Source organism: Schistocerca serialis, chromosome 1 (genome assembly GCF_023864345.2).
Source record: "Schistocerca serialis cubense isolate TAMUIC-IGC-003099 chromosome 1, iqSchSeri2.2, whole genome shotgun sequence".
NCBI classification, from domain to species: domain Eukaryota; kingdom Metazoa; phylum Arthropoda; class Insecta; order Orthoptera; family Acrididae; genus Schistocerca; species Schistocerca serialis.
In genome coordinates, this window is record NC_064638.1 from 546,875,481 (window position 1) to 546,895,161 (window position 19,681).

The following is a 19,681-nucleotide window of genomic DNA, read 5'->3' on the forward strand; positions in this document are numbered from 1 at the left end:
CTGACCCCAGGAATGTGTCAATAAAGTTTCCCCTTCCTGGGACAATGAATTCACAGTGTTCTTATTTCAATTTCCAGGAGTGTATGTGGGAATTACTATTTTTTCCTTACAGAATCTTGTGCAGTGAGAAAATTGGAATTCAAAGTTTGTGTGCACAGTGCAATTTATCGGCATATCTTGCCTACTTATGTGTTAAGTAACGAGTGTTACTCGTACCATGAAATATTGTACTTCACTGTTAATGTGTTACAACCATGGTTATGCAAAGGATTTGTAAACATTGTTCTTCTGACGTATAGGTACTTTGCCAGCAGCTGTAATCTACATATATTGTCGAATAAAGTAAATGAAGCATCTCAACTCTGTTCTGCTCCTAAAATACAGCATCAATAATGGCTAAAGTCTCCATACCTGATGCTTTTATTAGGTTCTGAATGAAACTCAGATGGTTGATGCTCTGTATGTGAAACCATGGGCAACAGACAACATGATACAGTTCATCGAGGAAAGAAATAAGTACAAAAATGTTCAGCGAAATTCACGAATACAGAAATAAAATTTGCTGAGAAATGAAATAAATAGAAATTGGAGGGAAGCTAAAACGAAATGGTTGCATGAAAAATGTGAAGAAATCAAAAAAGAAATGATTGTCGGAAGGACTCAGCAAAACAACATTTTGTAATATTAAAAGCAAGGGTTGTAACATAAAGAGTGCAACGGGAATCACACTGTTAAATGTAGAGGAGAGAGCAGATAGGTGGAAAAAGTACATTGAAGGTTTCTATGAGGGCGAATATTTGTCTTATGTGATAGAACAAGCAGGAGACGATTTAGAATAGATAGGGGATCCAGTATTAGGATTTAAGAGAGATTTGGAGGTCTAAACTCAAATGAGGCAGATGATGATGATGATGATGATGATGATGATGATAATGATGATGTTTGGTTTGTGGGGGGCTTGACTGCAAGGTTATCAGCGCCCGTGCAAAATCCCATATTTTTGTCAGTCCTATCTTGCCAATTTTATGACTGATGATGAAATGACGAGGACAACACAAACACCCAGTCCCAGACTGGAAGAGCTGACAAGTGCGAGGCTATCGTACAAGCAGCTTAACAGCTCGTGCATTCAAGTTGCTGACAAGAATGGAAAAGAAAATTGATGATGTATTAGATCGAACAGTTTGGCTTTACGAAGGGTAAAGACACCAGAGAGACAATTCTGACATTGCGGTTAATTATGGCAGGAAGGCTAGAGAAAAATCAAGACTCGTTCATAGGATTTGTCGATCTGTAAAAAGCGTTTCGACAATGTAGAATAATACAAGATGTTCGAAATTCTGAGAAAAATAGCGATAAGCTACGGGGAGAGACGGGTAAAATACAATATGTATAAGAGCCAACAGCGAATAATAAGGGTGGACGACCAAAAACGAAGTCGTAGGATAAAAAAGAGTGTAAGACAGGGGTGAAGTCTTTCAACCCTACTATTCAATCTGTACATCGAAGTAGATATGATGGAAGTGAAAGGAAGGTTCGGGATTGCGATTGAATTTCAAGGTGAAAGGATATCAATGAAAGATTCGCTGATGACATTGCTATCCTGAGTTAAAGGGAAGAAGAATTACATGACACACTGAATGGAATGAACAGTCTAATGACTACAGAGTATGGACTGAGAGTAAATCGAAGGAAGGCGAAAGTAATGAGAAGTAGCAGAAATGAGAACAGCGAGAAACTTATCATTAGGATTTAAGGTCATGAAGTAGGTGAAATTAAGCAATTATTCTACTTAGGCAGCAAAATAACCAGTGACGGACGGAGCAAGGAGGACATCAAAAGAAGTCTAGCACTTGCAAAAAGGGCATTGCTGGCCAAGAAAAGTCTGCTGGTATCAAACATGGGCCTTAATTGAAGGAAGAAATTTCTGGGAATGTACATTGTATGGAAGTGAAGCATATGGACTGTGAGAAAACAGGAAGAGAACAGAATCAGAGATGTGGTGCTACAGAAGAAAGTTGATAATCTGGTGTATTGATAAGGTAAGAAATGAAGAAAATCTATGGACAATCGGTAAGGAAAGCAATATAAGGAAAATAACGCCAAATACATTTTTGTAGTGTAGAGCATGATGCTTTATCGTATTCCTCTCTAACACAGTGTTTGGCGAAGTGATCATTACTTAAAAACTTCTAAGAAACGTCAGGTGCTGATAGTTTATTGTACCCACCATTCCTTCAACGTTATTTACAACTTTTTCATCAAAATTTAAAGCGTTTTACTTGCAACATAGTGAGGTACTAACTAAAAACCGTAGTATGTAGTAAGTAAACAAACCATTTTACAGTTTGCTAAGAAATACTTTGAAATACGCAAATCGAAAGTAAGTTGTAGATATGGTTGTAAGTTCAGATCTTTTTTTCTAGAATCGCGCTACAGTATGATTGCAGCCCTGCATGGTTACACACGTGTGTTGGGGTTCGTATCGGTTACAATAGCTACTGTATATCGAAATCAGAAAACCTGCCAAAGTGGCAGGCTGCAGTCGTAACTTACGCTGAGCCTTGATCACTGGACCCGGGCGGGTGATGCATCACTTTTAGTAAAATTAAGATGAATGAAAAGTGACCTTAAAAAAAAAAAATTCAACAGAACTGTTGAGAGATTTAGCACTTTAGACTAGGTATTAGATTATGTAGATAAATCAACTGTTCGGTATGTAATTCCATAAAAAGACATACAGTACGCACTATAAAGAGATTTAAATTGACATAATCGCAAAAGACGCTAAACACTTCGTATTCGATAGCAGTGTGCACAGTAGCATGGGGATGGAAGCCACATGACTCTCGATAGCTAGACGATGTCCTCAGGGTATCACAAACCGAAGTAAGAGAACAGTGGCGGCGGAGCAGAAAGTCAGAGACGAAAGTGTCGTTTTTACATCTGTGGTGTATGAGACCAACTACGAGAATAAGACTGCTGAGCAGTCGGTCAGAGATCGAACTATCATGGAGCTAGCAGCAGGGTACATAGAGCAAACTTCTCTTGTAACGTCTTATGAGATTCTGTCAATGAGCTACGAGATGTGAGGTTAATGGTGGCAGAGGAGGGGACACAGACATACGTTACTAGATTGCAAAGGCGTATCATTTAATAAAGCCTGACGTTTAATAAGGTAAGATGGCGGCGTCAAGAAACTTGTGTATGCTACTACTAAGCGGCCTAAATTAGTTCCGCATGCGAGAAAAAACTTGCGTACTAGTTGAGTTTAACACATAAGATGGAGAGTCGTGTTATGAGAAGCACATCGACTTACATATATATATATCATCACACAATTATACGTGCAGGACATAGACTCCAAACCAAAATTACTGTGTTAAAATACAGTTGAAATTTTGTAGGGGAAGTCGGGAAAGAGTACGCGCTTAGTATTTTATCGCTCATACCTAGTATATGAGAAGGTTAATACAAACTTTTCTGATAACAAATTATTGCTGGTTTATTTGTGAACAACATACATCAGTTACAGCTGCCTAACTTTCAAATTCTGCTCGTCCGTAGTCTTAGCCGCATCGTCCGGTAAGAGTACGCGACATGTAGTCAAAGAGTATGGACTAACATAAACCACAAGAAAATTAACCACGTCCTTCATAACCTGAGCTTTCTTCATGCCGACATCACCATTAATCCAATCACACTTCATCCAGCCTTCCGTGATAGGCTCTTTGTAGATTTCAGCACGCCATGGGTAATTCAAAACATCAGATCCCTCCTTAGATTTGGACCTGCTTGTTCCTGAAGATGATGGCCCGGTTAAGTTCAGATTAGCCCTAGGGATTCTGTGGTATTCGTTACTGGTATTTTGTTTCTTCTTGGTTTTGTCTGGCTTAGCTTGTTTCTCTAACAATGCATTTTTGTAGGAGACCTAAAGAAAATCACAGATTTTTTTGCTATTTTCTTCTTTATTTAGGGTCGATTATATTTTGACAGAGGATAAATATTGGATAAGCCTACACCTGTTCATGCATCAGTTCTCTGAACTTCACTTGTGTAGTGTTCTTGGCTTTTTCCTGGTGACTGCACAGACAAATTTTCTGTCATCGAGGGCAAGCGTTTGTGGAACGCCTTTGCCTTCTTGAATTGTTGTAAATTCGTCTCTCTCAGGGATTTCTGATTGAGCAAAGTCTTCTGCTGTGAAGATATCCGAATGAAACGGGAGGATTTCTCAGCTGTTTGGATTGCGGCTACGCTGGAACATGCAACTCGAAACAAACCACTCACATCTGTCTTCTGCGTATGGGTCTTCCTGTTTTGTGTGTGTGTGTATGTGTGTGGGGGGGGGGGGTTAAGAGACGCGCATAGTCTTTCTAACCATCTTGCAGCGTACTTGACCAATACGCCAAACAGTTCAAAATAAATGTCACAAATCACAGACACTGCTTGGCTTCCGTGTTTGTTTCTAGTGCATACTACTTACGATGTACAACTTAAAGATTATGTAAGTTTAAACTGAAAATTATATTTACCCACTATAACCAATAAATCTGGACGAGCTCTTCAAGATTACATGTGATGGCGTCGCCGTGGAAGCGACAACTGTATGTAGTTTTTCGTTCTCGGTCGGTGCCGCCAGTATAGATAAAATGTCACTGCTAACTCCTACTGGACATGTACTCTTACCCGACCTTTCCCGACTAGATTTATTAAAACCCTTAAAATACACAAACTGTTTAAACATTATCGTATCTGAGATACGAAAAACTTTAATGAAATTATTTAGGCTTGTATACAGCACAAGGGCAAAAATACCTAAGATGTTTCTAGTTATGCTTGCACTGAGACATGTTCCTTTCTTTGTTTCTTCCATATGCTGTACAAAATATTACAGCCAAACACGCCATATACATTGAACACTACGTCAAAACCCTAAAGATAACGTTGTTATATCAGTTTTCCGCATATCTTACGACGGTTTTATCAGTAAATAAACAGCTGTTCACACGTCCTTTGCGCTTGCCACCATATTCTTAAGCACTGGCTTCGGTGACACAAGTGACCTTCTGTACAGTATTTGCAGCAGTGATCTCTATACCATCTGGATCTTGAACTTAAGTTATCTGATCGTGCCAGCCGTACTTGCTCATACCTCGTTTCTTGCTAAACTACAACATAGCTGCTAGGAAAGCCACAAACAACGAAAAGAAAATACGTTTCGATTCCGCTCCCACACCAGCCTATTACATCACATGCTGACATAAAGTTCAAAACAAAAAATCAGTCTGCATTTCTTTGTTACGTACAGACAGATGGAAATTTGTATGCCAAACTACATCATGGCGGACGATGCGAAGCACGTGGATCTGGAGCCACTCTGCAGTTCTGTACTCAAGGATCAGACTTTTATATCCAGGTCGTATAGATATATATATATATATATATGACATAGCCCCATTGAGCAATACTAAACAGTCCTCCAAAGTAGTACGTTCAGTCAACGATTTAACAATTGCAAAATTCAGGGAAAGCCTACAGCAGTTAGACTGGGATGAGGTGTACCGTGAACCTGATGCCAATTTAAAATATAATTTATTTCATGACATTTTTGTAAATGCATTTGAAAACTGCTTCCCCAAGAAAATAGTTAAATATACTCGTAAGAAACCTTGTAACAAACCATGCCTTACTAAGGGTATAAAAATATCTTGTAACCGGAAAAGGGAAATGTATCTGACAGCAAGAAAGAGTAGTGACCCAGAAACTATCAAAAATTATAAAAATTACTGTGTTATATTAAGAAAAGTTATTAAAAAATCCAGGAGTATGTGTATCATGTCTGAAATCAGCAACTCTGATAATAAAATTAAAACAATTTGGAATATTATTAAAAGAGAAACAGGTCAACCAAGAACAGAGGAAGACAGTATTACCATCAAATTGAATGAAAATTTTACGAACAAAAAGTCAGAAGTTGAAAATATTTTTAATAATCATTTTGTAAATGTTGTGGATATAATAGGATCCAGGTGTTCATTAGAAGATGCTAGGCTGTTAATGGAAGAGGCCATACCTATGCAATTTGATACAATTGAAATCTCACCCACTTCTCCCTCTGAAATTCGGAAAATAATAAACTTGCTTAAAAGCAAAAACTCACATGGAATTGATGGCATTTCCAGCAAAATACTAAAAGCTTGTTCTCAACAGATAAGTAAGATTCTCAGCCACCTGTGTAATAGCTCTCTGGAACAGGGCATTTTCCCTGATAGACTGAAATATGCTATTGTTATACCTTTGCATAAAAAGGGGGATAGATCTGACATCAACAATTACCGTCCAATCTCCCTTCTAACAGCTTTATCCAAAATTTTTGAGAAAGTAATGTATTCAAGAGTAGCTTCACATATCTGTAAAAATGAAGTACTAACAAAATGTCAGTTTGGTTTCCAGAAAGGTTTTTCAACAGAAAATGCCATATATGCTTTCACCAGTCAAATTTTGAATGATCTGAATAACCGAACACCACCCATTGGGATTTTTTGTGATCTCTCAAAGGCTTTGGATTGTGTAAATCATGAAATTCTGCTAGACAAGCTCAAGTATTGTGGCATGAGTGGGACAGTGTACAAATGGTTTAATTCGTACCTAACTGGAAGAGTGCAGAAAGTTGAAATAAGTAGTTCTCGTAACATGCAAAGATCAGCACATTCCTCAAACTGGGGAACTATCAAGAATGGGGTTCCACAAGGGTCAGTCTTGGGTCCTTTGTTGTTCTTATTATATATTAATGACTTGCCATTCTATATTCATGAAGAGGCAAAGTTAGTTCTCTTCGCTAATGATACAAGTATAGTAATCACACCTGAGAAACAAGAATTAACTGATGAAATTGTCAATACTGTCTTTCAGAAAATTACTAAGTGGTTCCTTGTAGACGGACTCTCACTGAATTTTGATAAGACACAGTACATACAGTTCCGTACAGTGAATGGTATGACGCCATTAATAAATATAGACCTTAATCAGAAGCATATAGCTAAGGTAGAATATTCCAAATTTTTAGGTATGTCCATTGATGAGAGATTAAATTGGAAGAAACACATTGATGATCTGCTGAAACGTTTGAGTTCAGCTACTTATGCAATAAGGGTCATTGCAAATTTTGGTGATAAACATCTTAGTAAATTAGCTTACTACGCCTATTTTCACTCATTGCTTTCATATGGCATCATATTTTGGGGTAATTCATCACTGAGGAATAAAGTATTTATTGCACAAAAGCGTGTAATCAGAATAATAGCTGGAGTCCACCCAAGATCATCCTGCAGACATTTATTTAAGGATCTAGGGATATTCACAGTAGCTTCTCAGTATATATACTCTCTTATGAAATTTGTTATTAACAACCAAACCCAATTCAAAAGTAATAGCAGTGTGCATAACTACAATACTAGGAGAAAGGACGATCCTCACTATTCAAGATTAAATCTAACTTTGGCACAGAAAGGGGTGAATTATACTGGCACTAAAGTCTTTGGTCACTTACCAAATAGTATCAAAAGTCTGACAGATAACCAACAAGTATTTAAGAAGAAATTAAAAGAATTTCTGAATGACAACTCCTTCTACTCCATAGAGGAATTTTTAGATATAAATTAAGAAAAAAAAGAAAAAAAACAGAAATATTAAAAAAAACACAAAAAAATAAAGTTGTTATATTAACTTAAGTATGTTGTTAAATTAACCTAATTATGTCATGTATTGGAAAATTCGACTCGTTCCACAACATTACGAAATATCGTATTCATGATCCATGGAACTAGTATTAATCTAATCTAATCTAAAGATCACTGATTGCCATTCCAGTAATATGTGTCTGTGAAGCAGCAGTTTTGATACATAGAAGGTAGTGTGAGAACAAATATGGTGAAGCAGAGGCCAGAGAATAAACTACGAGAACAAAAATAGTGGAGCAGGTATTCAAAAATTGTATTAGCAGAGTTAAGATGGTGGCTTAGGCGTACATGACGACGGGATCTTCCATTGCTTATTGAAGTATAACACTAGGTTGCGATTGGGAGAGCAAAAACTGCGCTTGCATGTGCACGTGTGTGTTTGTGTCTGTGTGTGTGTGTGTTTTCTCCTACTCAGAGCTTTGCTGTTTACCGAGTCCGCTGTTCTAAAATAGCTTCATTCCATAAAACTGAAATATGTTTCCTCGTTTCAACCGTTACTCAAACGTCAAAAGAGAAGATGTTAAGTGACCGCAAAATAATAAAAAAAATTAAATAAGAAACAAAAATCATTTAGCAGTCTAAGGCTGCTCTGATTGAGATACTTTCCCTTTCTAACAGGTGTTTAGCGTGTCTGGCTTACGTAAAGGAGTGTACCAACGATTGCAAGAAAGTGCAGGTTACTTCTGTTTTCAGACTCAATCATCATATACACTGACCTAAAAACAGACTAAGAATTGCTTAGTAGTGTGCTGATCCACATCTGGAACGCAATACAGCGCCAATTCTGCTTGCAGGTATTCGACAATTCCTTGGTAGGTTTCTGAAGATGTGTAGCATTAAGCGTCTATGCATTTCCGGCAAAATGCGGGCTGTGGTTTGTGCTTGTAGAGATAGAGCCCGATAGCTTTCGAGACGTGTTCCATTGCGTTCAGAGACATCAGTGTAAGTTCAGTGTAATTCTCCGTAAACAACTGTAGCACGACCCTGGGCCTGTAATACGGAGAGATAGCCTGTTGGAAGATGCCCTCGATCAAGCATAAAAGGAAGCAAACGAGCCTCAGTAAGGTTCTCGTACACCTCAGCTCTCATGGCATCTTTGGTTACTGCTACAGATCCCATGGATGTCAAACACAACATAATACTGCTTCAGCAAGCCTACGTTCGTAGCGTGGTAAACGTTTAGATCAACATTCGCCTGAACGACGGCGTTTCCTGATATGACGTTCGACCTGGTGTAACAAGAAATGTCATTCATTTCCGTTGAGCCATGGTCTAATCTCCGTGACCTCTTGCGCCTACAGTTTCGTCATCATGAGAACATATGTCGCCGCCTATCCTTACATACATAGAACACAAGTCAGCAACCTTCACGCTCTGTAATATAGCGTTGATGTCCAGTACTTTGTAGCCTGCTTGTATTTTCACCGGACTTTACGCTCTTTCCATATGGGCTCACGACAGCAGCACACGAAGAGCCAGCCAGTTTCTCCACTTACAACATGCTAGTTCAGAGACTACGGGTCGCAACGGGCGATCCGACTATAATTACCTGTCACTGTTATTTCAACGAATGTTGTGAAATCCTTGTTATCCAAGATCGCATATAGCAAAATAGATAATTAGTTTACACCGTTTCGGTATATTCGGATCTGACAGATGTGGAGGGATACAAAATGGGAATAGCATTCAACATTAATGGTATTTACAAAATATTTTAACAAAGTTAGCGATCAGTGTGTCCCAGAATAAAAAAATCAGTGTCTAAGATAATAGCCTGATAACAACGCAATGGAATCAACTGTCAAAAAATAACGTAAAAATCAATATAGAAGCAGTATAATATAAGTCTGTATAAGCCATAAATGACAAGATAATATCATAAAAGTAGCATGAGAAGCATCATACTAAATGCATAGCTTCGAACTCGACCATATAAGATGAGCATACTCGTATAGTATTATAAGAATAGACAAGCACTATTCCGAGGACGTAAATTTAAAGACGAGCTTTTTCTTTAGGGCAAATACTATCACTGTAAGGCAGTCTTTTGGTTTGAATGTAGCCTCTTTGTTGATAAGTGCGTTAGATCAGGTACTGTGGGCAGAGGTAACTGCTTGAATAACTATACGTGATACTGGTCGGTTAACTGCTGCTGAGTATTGAGGACAGTACAGTCGTTAATCCAATGGCGTGTTTCGGCTTCATGAAAAGGATTACAAGTCGAACAATGAAGAAGTTGCAATTGATATAAAACAGAATTCACATTTTTGGGGCTCATTATATCCGCATAAGGGACAGGAAACGCAGTGAAAACGAACCTATTCAAAATTCTCCATTTATACATAAAAAGTAATTGAATCATCTATTTAGTTCTGTTGGTTTTATTGGAAATATGTCAGGGGGCATGCTTCCAATGATCCTCCTTTAACTGGTCTGTCGTGGGCAAAAGTCCGATTTTGGGGAGAAAATTGTCTCAGAAGTTTGAGCACTAGGCAGGCATTGGCACAAGATGACACAATCAGTCTCATATCAACGAACGTTTCTGTCTGGAAACATATAGTAGTAAGTACTGTACTGGTGTTGAATTGTTTCAAAATTTTGGAGAAAATAAGGACGAGCAAAGAACAATTGCTCTTAGTAGTAGAACCCTTAGATGGTTTGAAAGAAACTATAGAATAGCTTGAAGAGAAATACTTCTTATCACCAGTTCCTTTCAGACGTTCAAAACCTACTTGTTGGGAGCATCCTGATCATAGAACATCTTTTAAGAAATCTCATCTACTGATAGCACATTAACAAGATTGTCCCTATTGCTCAGTAGTTTGGCAGATTAAAAAGAACAAAACATACTTTTGGAGGCACAATACTGATTTTAGAGCGTTACATTTCTTCGAGAAGTGTCAGCTGCTGCACTGTAGATTAACTTGATGAGCACTATTACCCAAACAGTCTGAATTTAAATGTGAGTTATTTGAAAGGGATAGAAAATATAGTGCAATATACTTTGTGAAGGTTACCGTTAGGGAATTTACCCAGTAATGAGTTGTTATAGGGTTACAGGATTAAAAATTTTGTACATCAAACGAAGTAAATCTGGAAGGGAAATGCAAAATATCTATAAGAATCTGAACAAGGACCAAAGTGAAGAAGAAATAAGTAAAATGTTAGGTAAAACTTGGGTATGAAAGAAGATAATAAAAATTGTATGTTATATGATGAAGTACTATTCCAAAGTAGTATTGAAAACATACATTATTTGAGAGTGTGTTGGATCAACACACAGATAGGAGCATTGGTTATGTTAATTTAAGTTATTGTAATGAGAGGACAAACAAATTCGAAGAAAAACGTAAAGAGAGAAAGATTAGAAGTGGACACAAATATTTTTATAATTTTATTCTATGTCTTACACTGAGAACAAGGTGAGTGAGTAGGAGGAATGAGTGAATTAGTGAATAAATGTTTTCGGGACTATCTACCATTTATGAAACTTAATAACATAGGTTTGGAAAACTTGGGAAAATAGTACATAGTATTAACGTATGTTAACTTGAAAAAATCAGGTAGAGGAAGAAAAAGGAGGCATTGATAAAGATAGGAAGAGAAAGCACTGAATCTATTATCAGAATAAATTTCGTTAAATCGTGAAATAGTCTGTTTCAGTCCATATTGAGTTACAAGCCTATTTAGTAACAGGATTACGTACAAAATTATTTTCAGGTTCTGCAAAATCTGTTTTGTAGTCATATTAGTGGTATAGGGGACTCTCAGTAGAGCAAACTCAGGATTGTGAGGGTTAGACGAAGTCTCCAGGCTCCATTGCACTTCATGCTACCGGAAGTACTCCGTGCCTTACACTGTAAGATGTCTTACGCAATACAGATGTAGATTATAACTTAAGGTTATTAAAACTATATGCTACAATTAGCGTAATTAATAACAACAGTTGATAGATTCAACGCTCATGCTACTCACATTCATTCATCGTGATCTATAACCACAAAACTGGTAATTAATGAGTTCTCACTTTTTGTTCAATTCATTCCTAACAGCAACTGACAAAAATAAGTTGTGATAAATGTAACTTACTAACAGTTAACAACCATGTGCCAGCTTTTATGGGCAATGCTATATCACTAAATAACCGAACCAAATATCACAATACACCCCAAGTTACAATCTCTCAGCACCCCGCTTCTACTTTTTTAATACGGAGTGATAGGTTGTTGCCAATGTATGTTAAACACAAATGGTCGAATCAACAGAGCGTGTTGTTGTTGTGGTCTTTGGTCTGGTTTGATGCAGCTCTCCATGCTACATTATCCTGTGCAATCTTCTTCATCTCCGAGTAACTACTACAACCTATATACTTCTGAATCGGCTTAATGTATTCATCTCTTTGTCTCCCTCTAAAATTTTTGCCTTCCAAGCTTCCCTTCAATAATAGATTGGTAATCCCTTGATGCCTTAGAACGTGTCCTACCTACCGATCCCTTCTTCTACCCAAGTTGTGCTGCAAACTCCTGTCAATTCTATTCAGTACCTCCTCATTAGTTATGGGACCTACCCATCTAATCTTCAGCATTGTTCTGTAGGTTGGTTGGTTTAAGGATTAAAGGGACCGAACTGCAGAGGTCATCGGTCCCTTTTTCCTAAATACTAAAAATACCCACAGAGAATAAAAAAAATTTTCAACAGAATAGGAGACAGACGACACAGAACAAAAGAAACATAGACAAGGACCAGACGAAACGAAATAAAATCACACGGAGTGTGACGGTGGTTGGCCGACCATAGGAACAAAAAAAAGGGAAAAGCTAACCACCGAAAACACATTAAAAACTTAGTTTAAAACCGTAGGCCAAAGGCCAGAATCAACACAAAACAATAAAATAAAACAGAAACACTCAGATTAAAGAATAAAAACTCCCTGCCCTAATAAAACGTAAAACTAAGGCAGCCATAACAGGGTCATCAGATAAAATGGCAGGGAGCGTATCAGGCAGCGCAAATGTCTGCCTGACCACAGCTAAAAGGGGGCAGGCCAACAGAATGTGGGCCACTGTCAAAGCCGCCCCGCAGCGACATACAGGAGGGTCCTCCCGGCGCAGTAAATAACTGTGTATTAGCCGGGAGTGGCCAATGCAGAGCCGACAAAGGACGACTGAGTCCCTGCGGTTGGCTCGCATGGATGACCGCCACACAGTCGTCGTCTCCTTAATGGCACGGAGTTTACTGGGTGTGATCTGTCGCGCCATTCAGCGTCCCAAAGCGCAAAAACTTTTCGGCGGAGGACTGCCCGCAAATCAGTCTCTGGGAGGCCAACATCCAGAGACGGGTTACTCGTGGCCTCTTTCGCCAGGCGGTCAACATGTTCATTGCCCGGGATACCGACATGACCGGGGGTCCACACAAAGACCACAGAATGGCCGCAACGCGCAAGAGTATGCAGGGACTCATGGATAGCCATCACCAGACGAGAATGAGGAAAACACTGGTCGAGAGCTCGTAAACCGCTCAGGGAATCGCTACAGATAACGAAGGACTCACCTGAGCAGGAGTGGATATACTCTAGGGCTCGAAAGATGGCGACTAGCTCAGCAGAGTAAACGCTGCAGCCAGCCGCCAAGGACCGTTGTTCGGAATGGTCCCCTAGAGTTAGTGCATACCCGACACGACCAGCAACCATCGAACCGTCGGTGTACACAATTCCAGAGCCCTGATACGTGGCCAGGATGGAAGAAAAGCGGCGGCGGAAGGCCTCTGGAGGGACCGAGTCCTTCGAGCCCTGTGCCAAGTCGAGCCGAAGGCAAGGGCGAGGAACACACCACGGGGGTGTACGCAGAGGCGCCTGGAAAGGAGGTGGGACAGGGAAAAACCCAAGCCCGCAGAGAAGCTCCTTGACACGTACGGCGATCGGACAACCCGACCCGGGCCGACGGTCCGGCAGATGGACGACCGACTGCGGGAACAGGACACGGTAATTTGGATGCCCGGGCAAGCTAAAAACATGGGCAGCATAAGCAGCCAGTAATTGTTGGCGTCGTAACCGCAGTGGAGGGACACCTGCCTCAACAAGGATGCTGTCCACAGGGCTGGTGCGGAAGGCACCAGTGGCAAGTCGGATCCTGCTGTGTAGTATTGGGTCCAGCACCCGCAACGCAGAGGGGGATGCTGAGCCATAAGCCAGGCTCCCATAATCCAGACGGGATTAGATTAACGCCTCGTAGAGCCGCAACAGGGTAAATTGGTCAGCGCTCCAGCGGGTGTGGCTCAAGCATCTCAGAGCGTTTAGATGCCGCCAACACGCCTGTTTAAGCTGCCGGATATGAGGCAGCCAAGTCAACCGGGCATCGAAAACCACCCCCAAAAACCTGTGTGATTCCACCACTGAAAGAAGTTCGCCGGCAAAATAAAGCCGCGGCTCCGGGTGGACAGTGCGTCGCCGGCAGAAATGCATTACGCAGGTCTTGGCTGCCGAAAACTGGAACCCATGAGCTACAGCCCAAGACTGCCCCTTGCGGATAGCACCCTGTAGCTGACGTTCAACAGCTGCAATGCCAGGAGAGCTGTAATAAAGGCAGAAGTCGTCAGCATACAGGGAAGCAGAGACAGAATTTCCCACGGCCGCAGCGAGCCCGTTAATGGCAATTAAAAACAGGCAGACACTTAAAACAGAACCCTGGGGCACACCGTTCTCCTGGACGTGGGTGGAACTATATGAGGCTGCGACTTGCATGCAGAAGGTACGATACGACAGAAAATTTCTGATAAAGATCGGCAGAGGGCCCCGAAGACCCCATCCATGAAGCGTAGCAAGGATGTGATCACGCCATGTCGTATCGTATGCCTTCCGCATGTCGAAAAAGACAGCGACCAGGTGCTGACGGCGGGCAAAGGCAGTACGGATGGCCAACTCCAGGCTCACCAGATTGTCGGCGGCGGAGCGGCCTTTACGGAACCCACCTTGAGATGGAGCCAGAAGGCCCCGAGACTCCAGTACCCAAGTCAAGCGCCGGCTCACCATCCGTTCGAGATGCTTGCAAAGAACGTTGGTGAGGCTAATGGGGCGGTAGCTGTCCACCTCCAAAGGGTTCTTGCCTGGTTTCAGAATGGGGATAACGATACTTGCCCGCCACTGCGACGGAAACTCACCCTCGACCCAAATACGGTTGTAAATGTCGAGGAGCTGTCGCTGGCAGTCCACTGAGAGGTGTTTCAGCATCTGGCAGTGGATGCTATCTGGTCCAGGAGCGGTATCAGGACAAGCGGCAAGGGCACTGTGGAATTCCCACTCACTGAATGGAACGTTGTACGATTCTGGATGGTGGGTGTGAAACGAAAGGCTCCGACGTTCCAGCCGCTCTTTAATGGAGCAGAAGGCCTTAGGGTAATTCGCAGAAGCGGAACTCATAGCAAAATGCTCTGCTAAGTGGTTTGCAATGACGTCGGAGTCAGTACAAACTGCTCCATTCAGTGAGAGCGCAGGGACGCTGACAGGTGGCCGATAGCCGTAGACGCGTCGAATCTTGGCCCAGAACTGCGATGGAGTGACATGGAGGCCAATGGTGGACATGTACCGCTCCCAGCACTCCTGCTTGCTTTGGCGGATAAGGCGGCGGTCCCGCGCACGCAGCCGTTTGAAGGTGATCAGGTGTTCAATGCAGGGATGTCGCTTGTGACGCTGTAGCGCCCGCCGGCGATCTGTAATTGCTGCAGCGATCTCAGGCGACCACCAAGGCACAGTCCGCCGCCGAGGGGACCCAGAGGAGCGGGGAATGGCAGATTCGGCGGCAGTAACGATGCCGGTGGTGACCGATTGAACCACCGCATCAATGTCGTCATTAGAGAGAGGCTCGAGAGCGGCAGTGGAGGAGAACAAGTCCCAGTCAGCCTTATTCATAGCCCATCTGCTAGGGAGCCCAGAAGAGTGACGCTGTGGTAGTGACAGAAAGATCAGAAAGTGGTCACTACCACACAGGTCGTCATGCACACTCCATTGGACAGACGGTAAGAGGCTAGGGCTACAGATTGAAAGGTCAATGGCGGAGTATGTGCCATGCGCCACACTGAAGTGTGTGAAGGCACCATCATTTAAAATCGAGAGATCGAGCTGCGACAATAAATGCTCAACGATGGCGCCTCGACCTGTTGCCACTGACCCACCCCACAGAGGGTTATGGGCGTTGAAGTCGCCCAATAGCAAGAAAGGTGGTGGCAATTGGGCTATCAGCGCAGCCAGGACATGCTGCGAGACATCACCATCCGGTGGAAGTAAAGACTGCAGACGGTAACAGCCTGTGGCGTCCACACCCGAACAGCGACAGCCTCTAAAGGTGTTTGGAGAGGGACAGACTCGCTGTGCAGAGTGTGAAGGACATAGAGGCAGACGCCACCCGACACCCTTTCATATGCTGCCTGGTTCTTATAATAACCCCGATAGCCACGGAGGGCGGGGGTTCGCATTGCTGGAAACCAAGTTTCCTGAAGAGCAATGCAGAAGAAAGGGTGAAGGCTGATAAGTTGTTGGAGCTCAGCTAGATGGTGGAAAAAACTGCCGCAGTTCCACTGGAGGATGATATTGTCCATGGCTGAGAAAGGCGTGAAAGGACTGGGAAGGCAATTTACGCCGCTTGTTCACTCACTGCCACCGATTCAGTACCCATACGAGAGGCATCCATGGCGTCTGAGGGACCAGCGAGATCAAGGTCCTCAGCGGACGCTAGAATCTCGACTTCATCCTCAGATGCAGAGCGCGAAAGGTGCGGTGGGGTTGGTGCCACCGCAAGTTCTTTGGCCTTAGAGGTCTTTCTCTTGGACTTCTCTCGCTGAACCTTGGGTTTCACCGGCTGGGAAGGCTTCACCGATTCAGTCTCCGGGACAGAGGAGGATCGTGAAGCCCTACGCCCGGCCGCTGGTGAGGACTTATGCCACTGGCGGCCGTCATCCTTCCCGCTGGTGGAACCGTGGGAAGGGAGGTACCCAAGGGAACTCTTACGGGCGAGAGTAGCCGAAGAAGTTAGATGCTTCTCCGGCTGAGAAGCGGGGACGGACGTCCCCGACGGGTGGGAGGAGGTTGCTCCTGCGGTAGGTAGTGCAGGAGCAACCGGTTGGGTAGAGCCCCCCACGGGCAAGGGGGCAGGAGGAGTCTTACTGCTTATCGAGCTGGCTGGAAGTCTCGAAACTGATGGAGCTAGCACAGTTGTTGTAGCAGCTGCATAAGAAGATGTCATTCTCACAGGATGGAGTCTGTCATATTTCCTTTTGGCCTCAGTATAGGTCAGCCGGTCCAGGGTCTTATATTCCATGATTTTGCGCTCTTTCTTAAAGACTTTACAGTCAGGCGAGCAAGGTGAATGGTGTTCCCCGCAGTTGACACAGATGGGAGGCGGGGCACATGGAGTATCGGGATGAGATGGGCGTCCGCAATCTCGACATGTGAGGCTGGAAGTGCAGCGGGAAGACATATGGCCGAACTTCCAGCACTTGAAGCACCGCATCGGGGGAGGGATATAGGGCTTGACGTCACATCGGTAGACCATCACCTTGACCTTTTCCGGTAACGTATCACCCTCGAAGGCCAAGATGAAGGCACCAGTAGCAACCTGATTGTCCCTCGGACCCCGATGAACGCGCCGGACGAAATGAACACCTCTACGTTCTAAGTTGGCGCGCAGCTCGTCATCAGACTGCAAAAGGAGGTCCCTATGGAAAATAACACCCTGGACCATATTTAAACTCTTATGTGGTGTAATAGTAACGTTAACATCCCCCAACTTGTCACAAGCAAGTAACCTGCGTGACTGGGCGGAGGATGCCGTTTGTATCAGTACTGACCCAGAGCGCATTTTAGACAAGCCCTCCACCTCCCCAAACTTGTCCTCTAAATGCTCGACGAAGAACTGAGGCTTTGTGGAGAGAAAAGACTCCCCATCAGCTCTCGTGCAAACTAAGAATTGGGGCGAATAACTGTTACCTCCATCCTGAGACTTACGCTCTTCCCACGGCGTGGCCAGGGAGGGGAACGTTGTCGGATCGTACTTCTGAGCATTAAATTGAGCCCGAGAACGCTTAGAGACTGCTGGCGGCTGGCCGCCAGCGAGAGATGATGTACCACGCTTCATTGCGGGTCATTCGCCCTGATGCCACCTACTCCGACCAAGGGCCCTCCCCACGGGCGCCACCCAGCCACAGCAAAGGCTACCTGGCAGTATGGCCGTTGCCGGGAGTCCCAATACCCCAGGAGGATAGGCATCTACTCCTTGGCATACGTGGGGAGTTAACGGCGCAGGCATCAGTAGAGCGATCCCTGGGTTGTCAGGGGGCTACAATCAAGAGGGTACATGGCGGCCCCACCACAACAGACAGGCTACTGTGCTGGATCTTAGGTGCAAAAATGTCCAAGGTCGTCGTCGCAGTTAAAAGAAACACTGCAGAGTGCAGCGTGGTAATCGCACCCAGGGACGTATCCTCGCCCAAGAGATCGAAAACGAGCGGGACACCATTGCTACGACGAGAAATCCGGCTAAAGGTCTAATTGCACGACGGATACAGTGCACCATGTAAGGCGCCCTTCCCCAATTGGCTCGCTCTTCGGATAAATTTAGAAAGATGGAGGTCAAACCCGAGAGGGGATCATCACATAAGGCCGAAACGTTGGAGACTCCTTTTAGTCGCCTCTTACGACAGGCAGGAATTCCGCGGGCCTATTCTAACCCCCGAACCCGCAGGGGGGCATTGTTTTGTAGCACCACATTTCGAAAGCTTCTATTCTTTTCTTGTCTAAACTTGTTATCATCCGTGTTTCACTTCCATACATGGCTACGCTCCTTTGCGATATGTAGTTAAATATTATGACAGTCAAGTGCGTTTAAAACTGGACCTGACTTTCCCCAGGAGATAAAAGACTGTTTTAGTTCAGGAGGAGCTGAAGAGTTTACGAGTAAATCGTTCAAGTGTTCCACAGTTTTCTGACCAAACTTCTGTATAGATCTTACTTCCAAACAGTCCTCCAAGAATTGCGATGACATGGTTTTCTCGTTTGCGCAGATGGTGACGGTGCCGGCGACGATTGGCTGGGTCCTCTGCCCCGTGCTGTCCCGCGCCGTCACAAAGCCGGACAAGGAGCCCCAGGAAGCCCACCGGCAGCTGCCGTTGCCCGTGTGGTTCCCAGTCGACGTCTACGCGTCTCCCACGTACGAGTTCCTGTACGTCGTCCAGTCCTTCTGCACCCTGGTCGCAGCTCAGTCCTGCCTCAGTGTAGACAGCTTCTTTGTTCATATGATGTTGATGGTGGCCGCCGAGTTGGAAGTTTTGAACTGCAACCTTTCTGCCATGGAACACACCAATTCGACGAGAACTGAGGGAGAGCGATTTTTTTCTGGACATGAACGAAATGGCGAACGATTGGCAGTACTTGACAGCGGCAAAGTGGTTGATCAACATACATTGCCAAAGAAGACTGCACACGGGTGGCTTCATCGACAGTTGCTGAAGAACGTGCTTCACCATCAGGCAATCCTAAGGTTAGCATTGCAAATATCATGCACAACAGACTCTACAGACCTCCTCATTGTCTTTTATTTCATTTTCGCTTCTGATTCCACATGTTTCTGTGAGGCCCCAAACTAAGGCTATAAGCAGCTATCAGCTCCATTAGTTTAGGGGACTGTTTCTGAGAGTAAATACTATATAATTGTCTGCCACATCCTTTGTCACAGGGAACAAGTGCACCTCTATGCAAATTACAGACATAAAACCAACTGTAGAGAACTTACCGTCAAATAACAAACAACACACCGAAGCATAAGCAAGTATCCAATACCCGAATGAAGAAGTATTTGAAGAAAATAACTCTCAAATCTTTTGTGAAATAATTTGTCTAAAAGTAAAAACAAAACAGATGAGAGAAACATTTTAGACGCCTTTAAATTCTGCTCGAG

General features: G+C 43.4%; 1 protein-coding gene across 1 annotated transcript in view; it reads left to right on the forward strand.

The window, feature by feature from the left end:
* The window catches only part of LOC126412773 (odorant receptor Or1-like), a 101,727-nt gene that overhangs the window by 39,057 nt on the left and 42,989 nt on the right, over positions 1-19,681 (forward strand). The window contains exon 3 of the mRNA XM_050082576.1: positions 18,789-19,264. Coding sequence (XP_049938533.1) covers positions 18,789-19,264 — 476 coding nt within the window. The remainder of the gene's footprint in view (positions 1-18,788; positions 19,265-19,681) is intronic.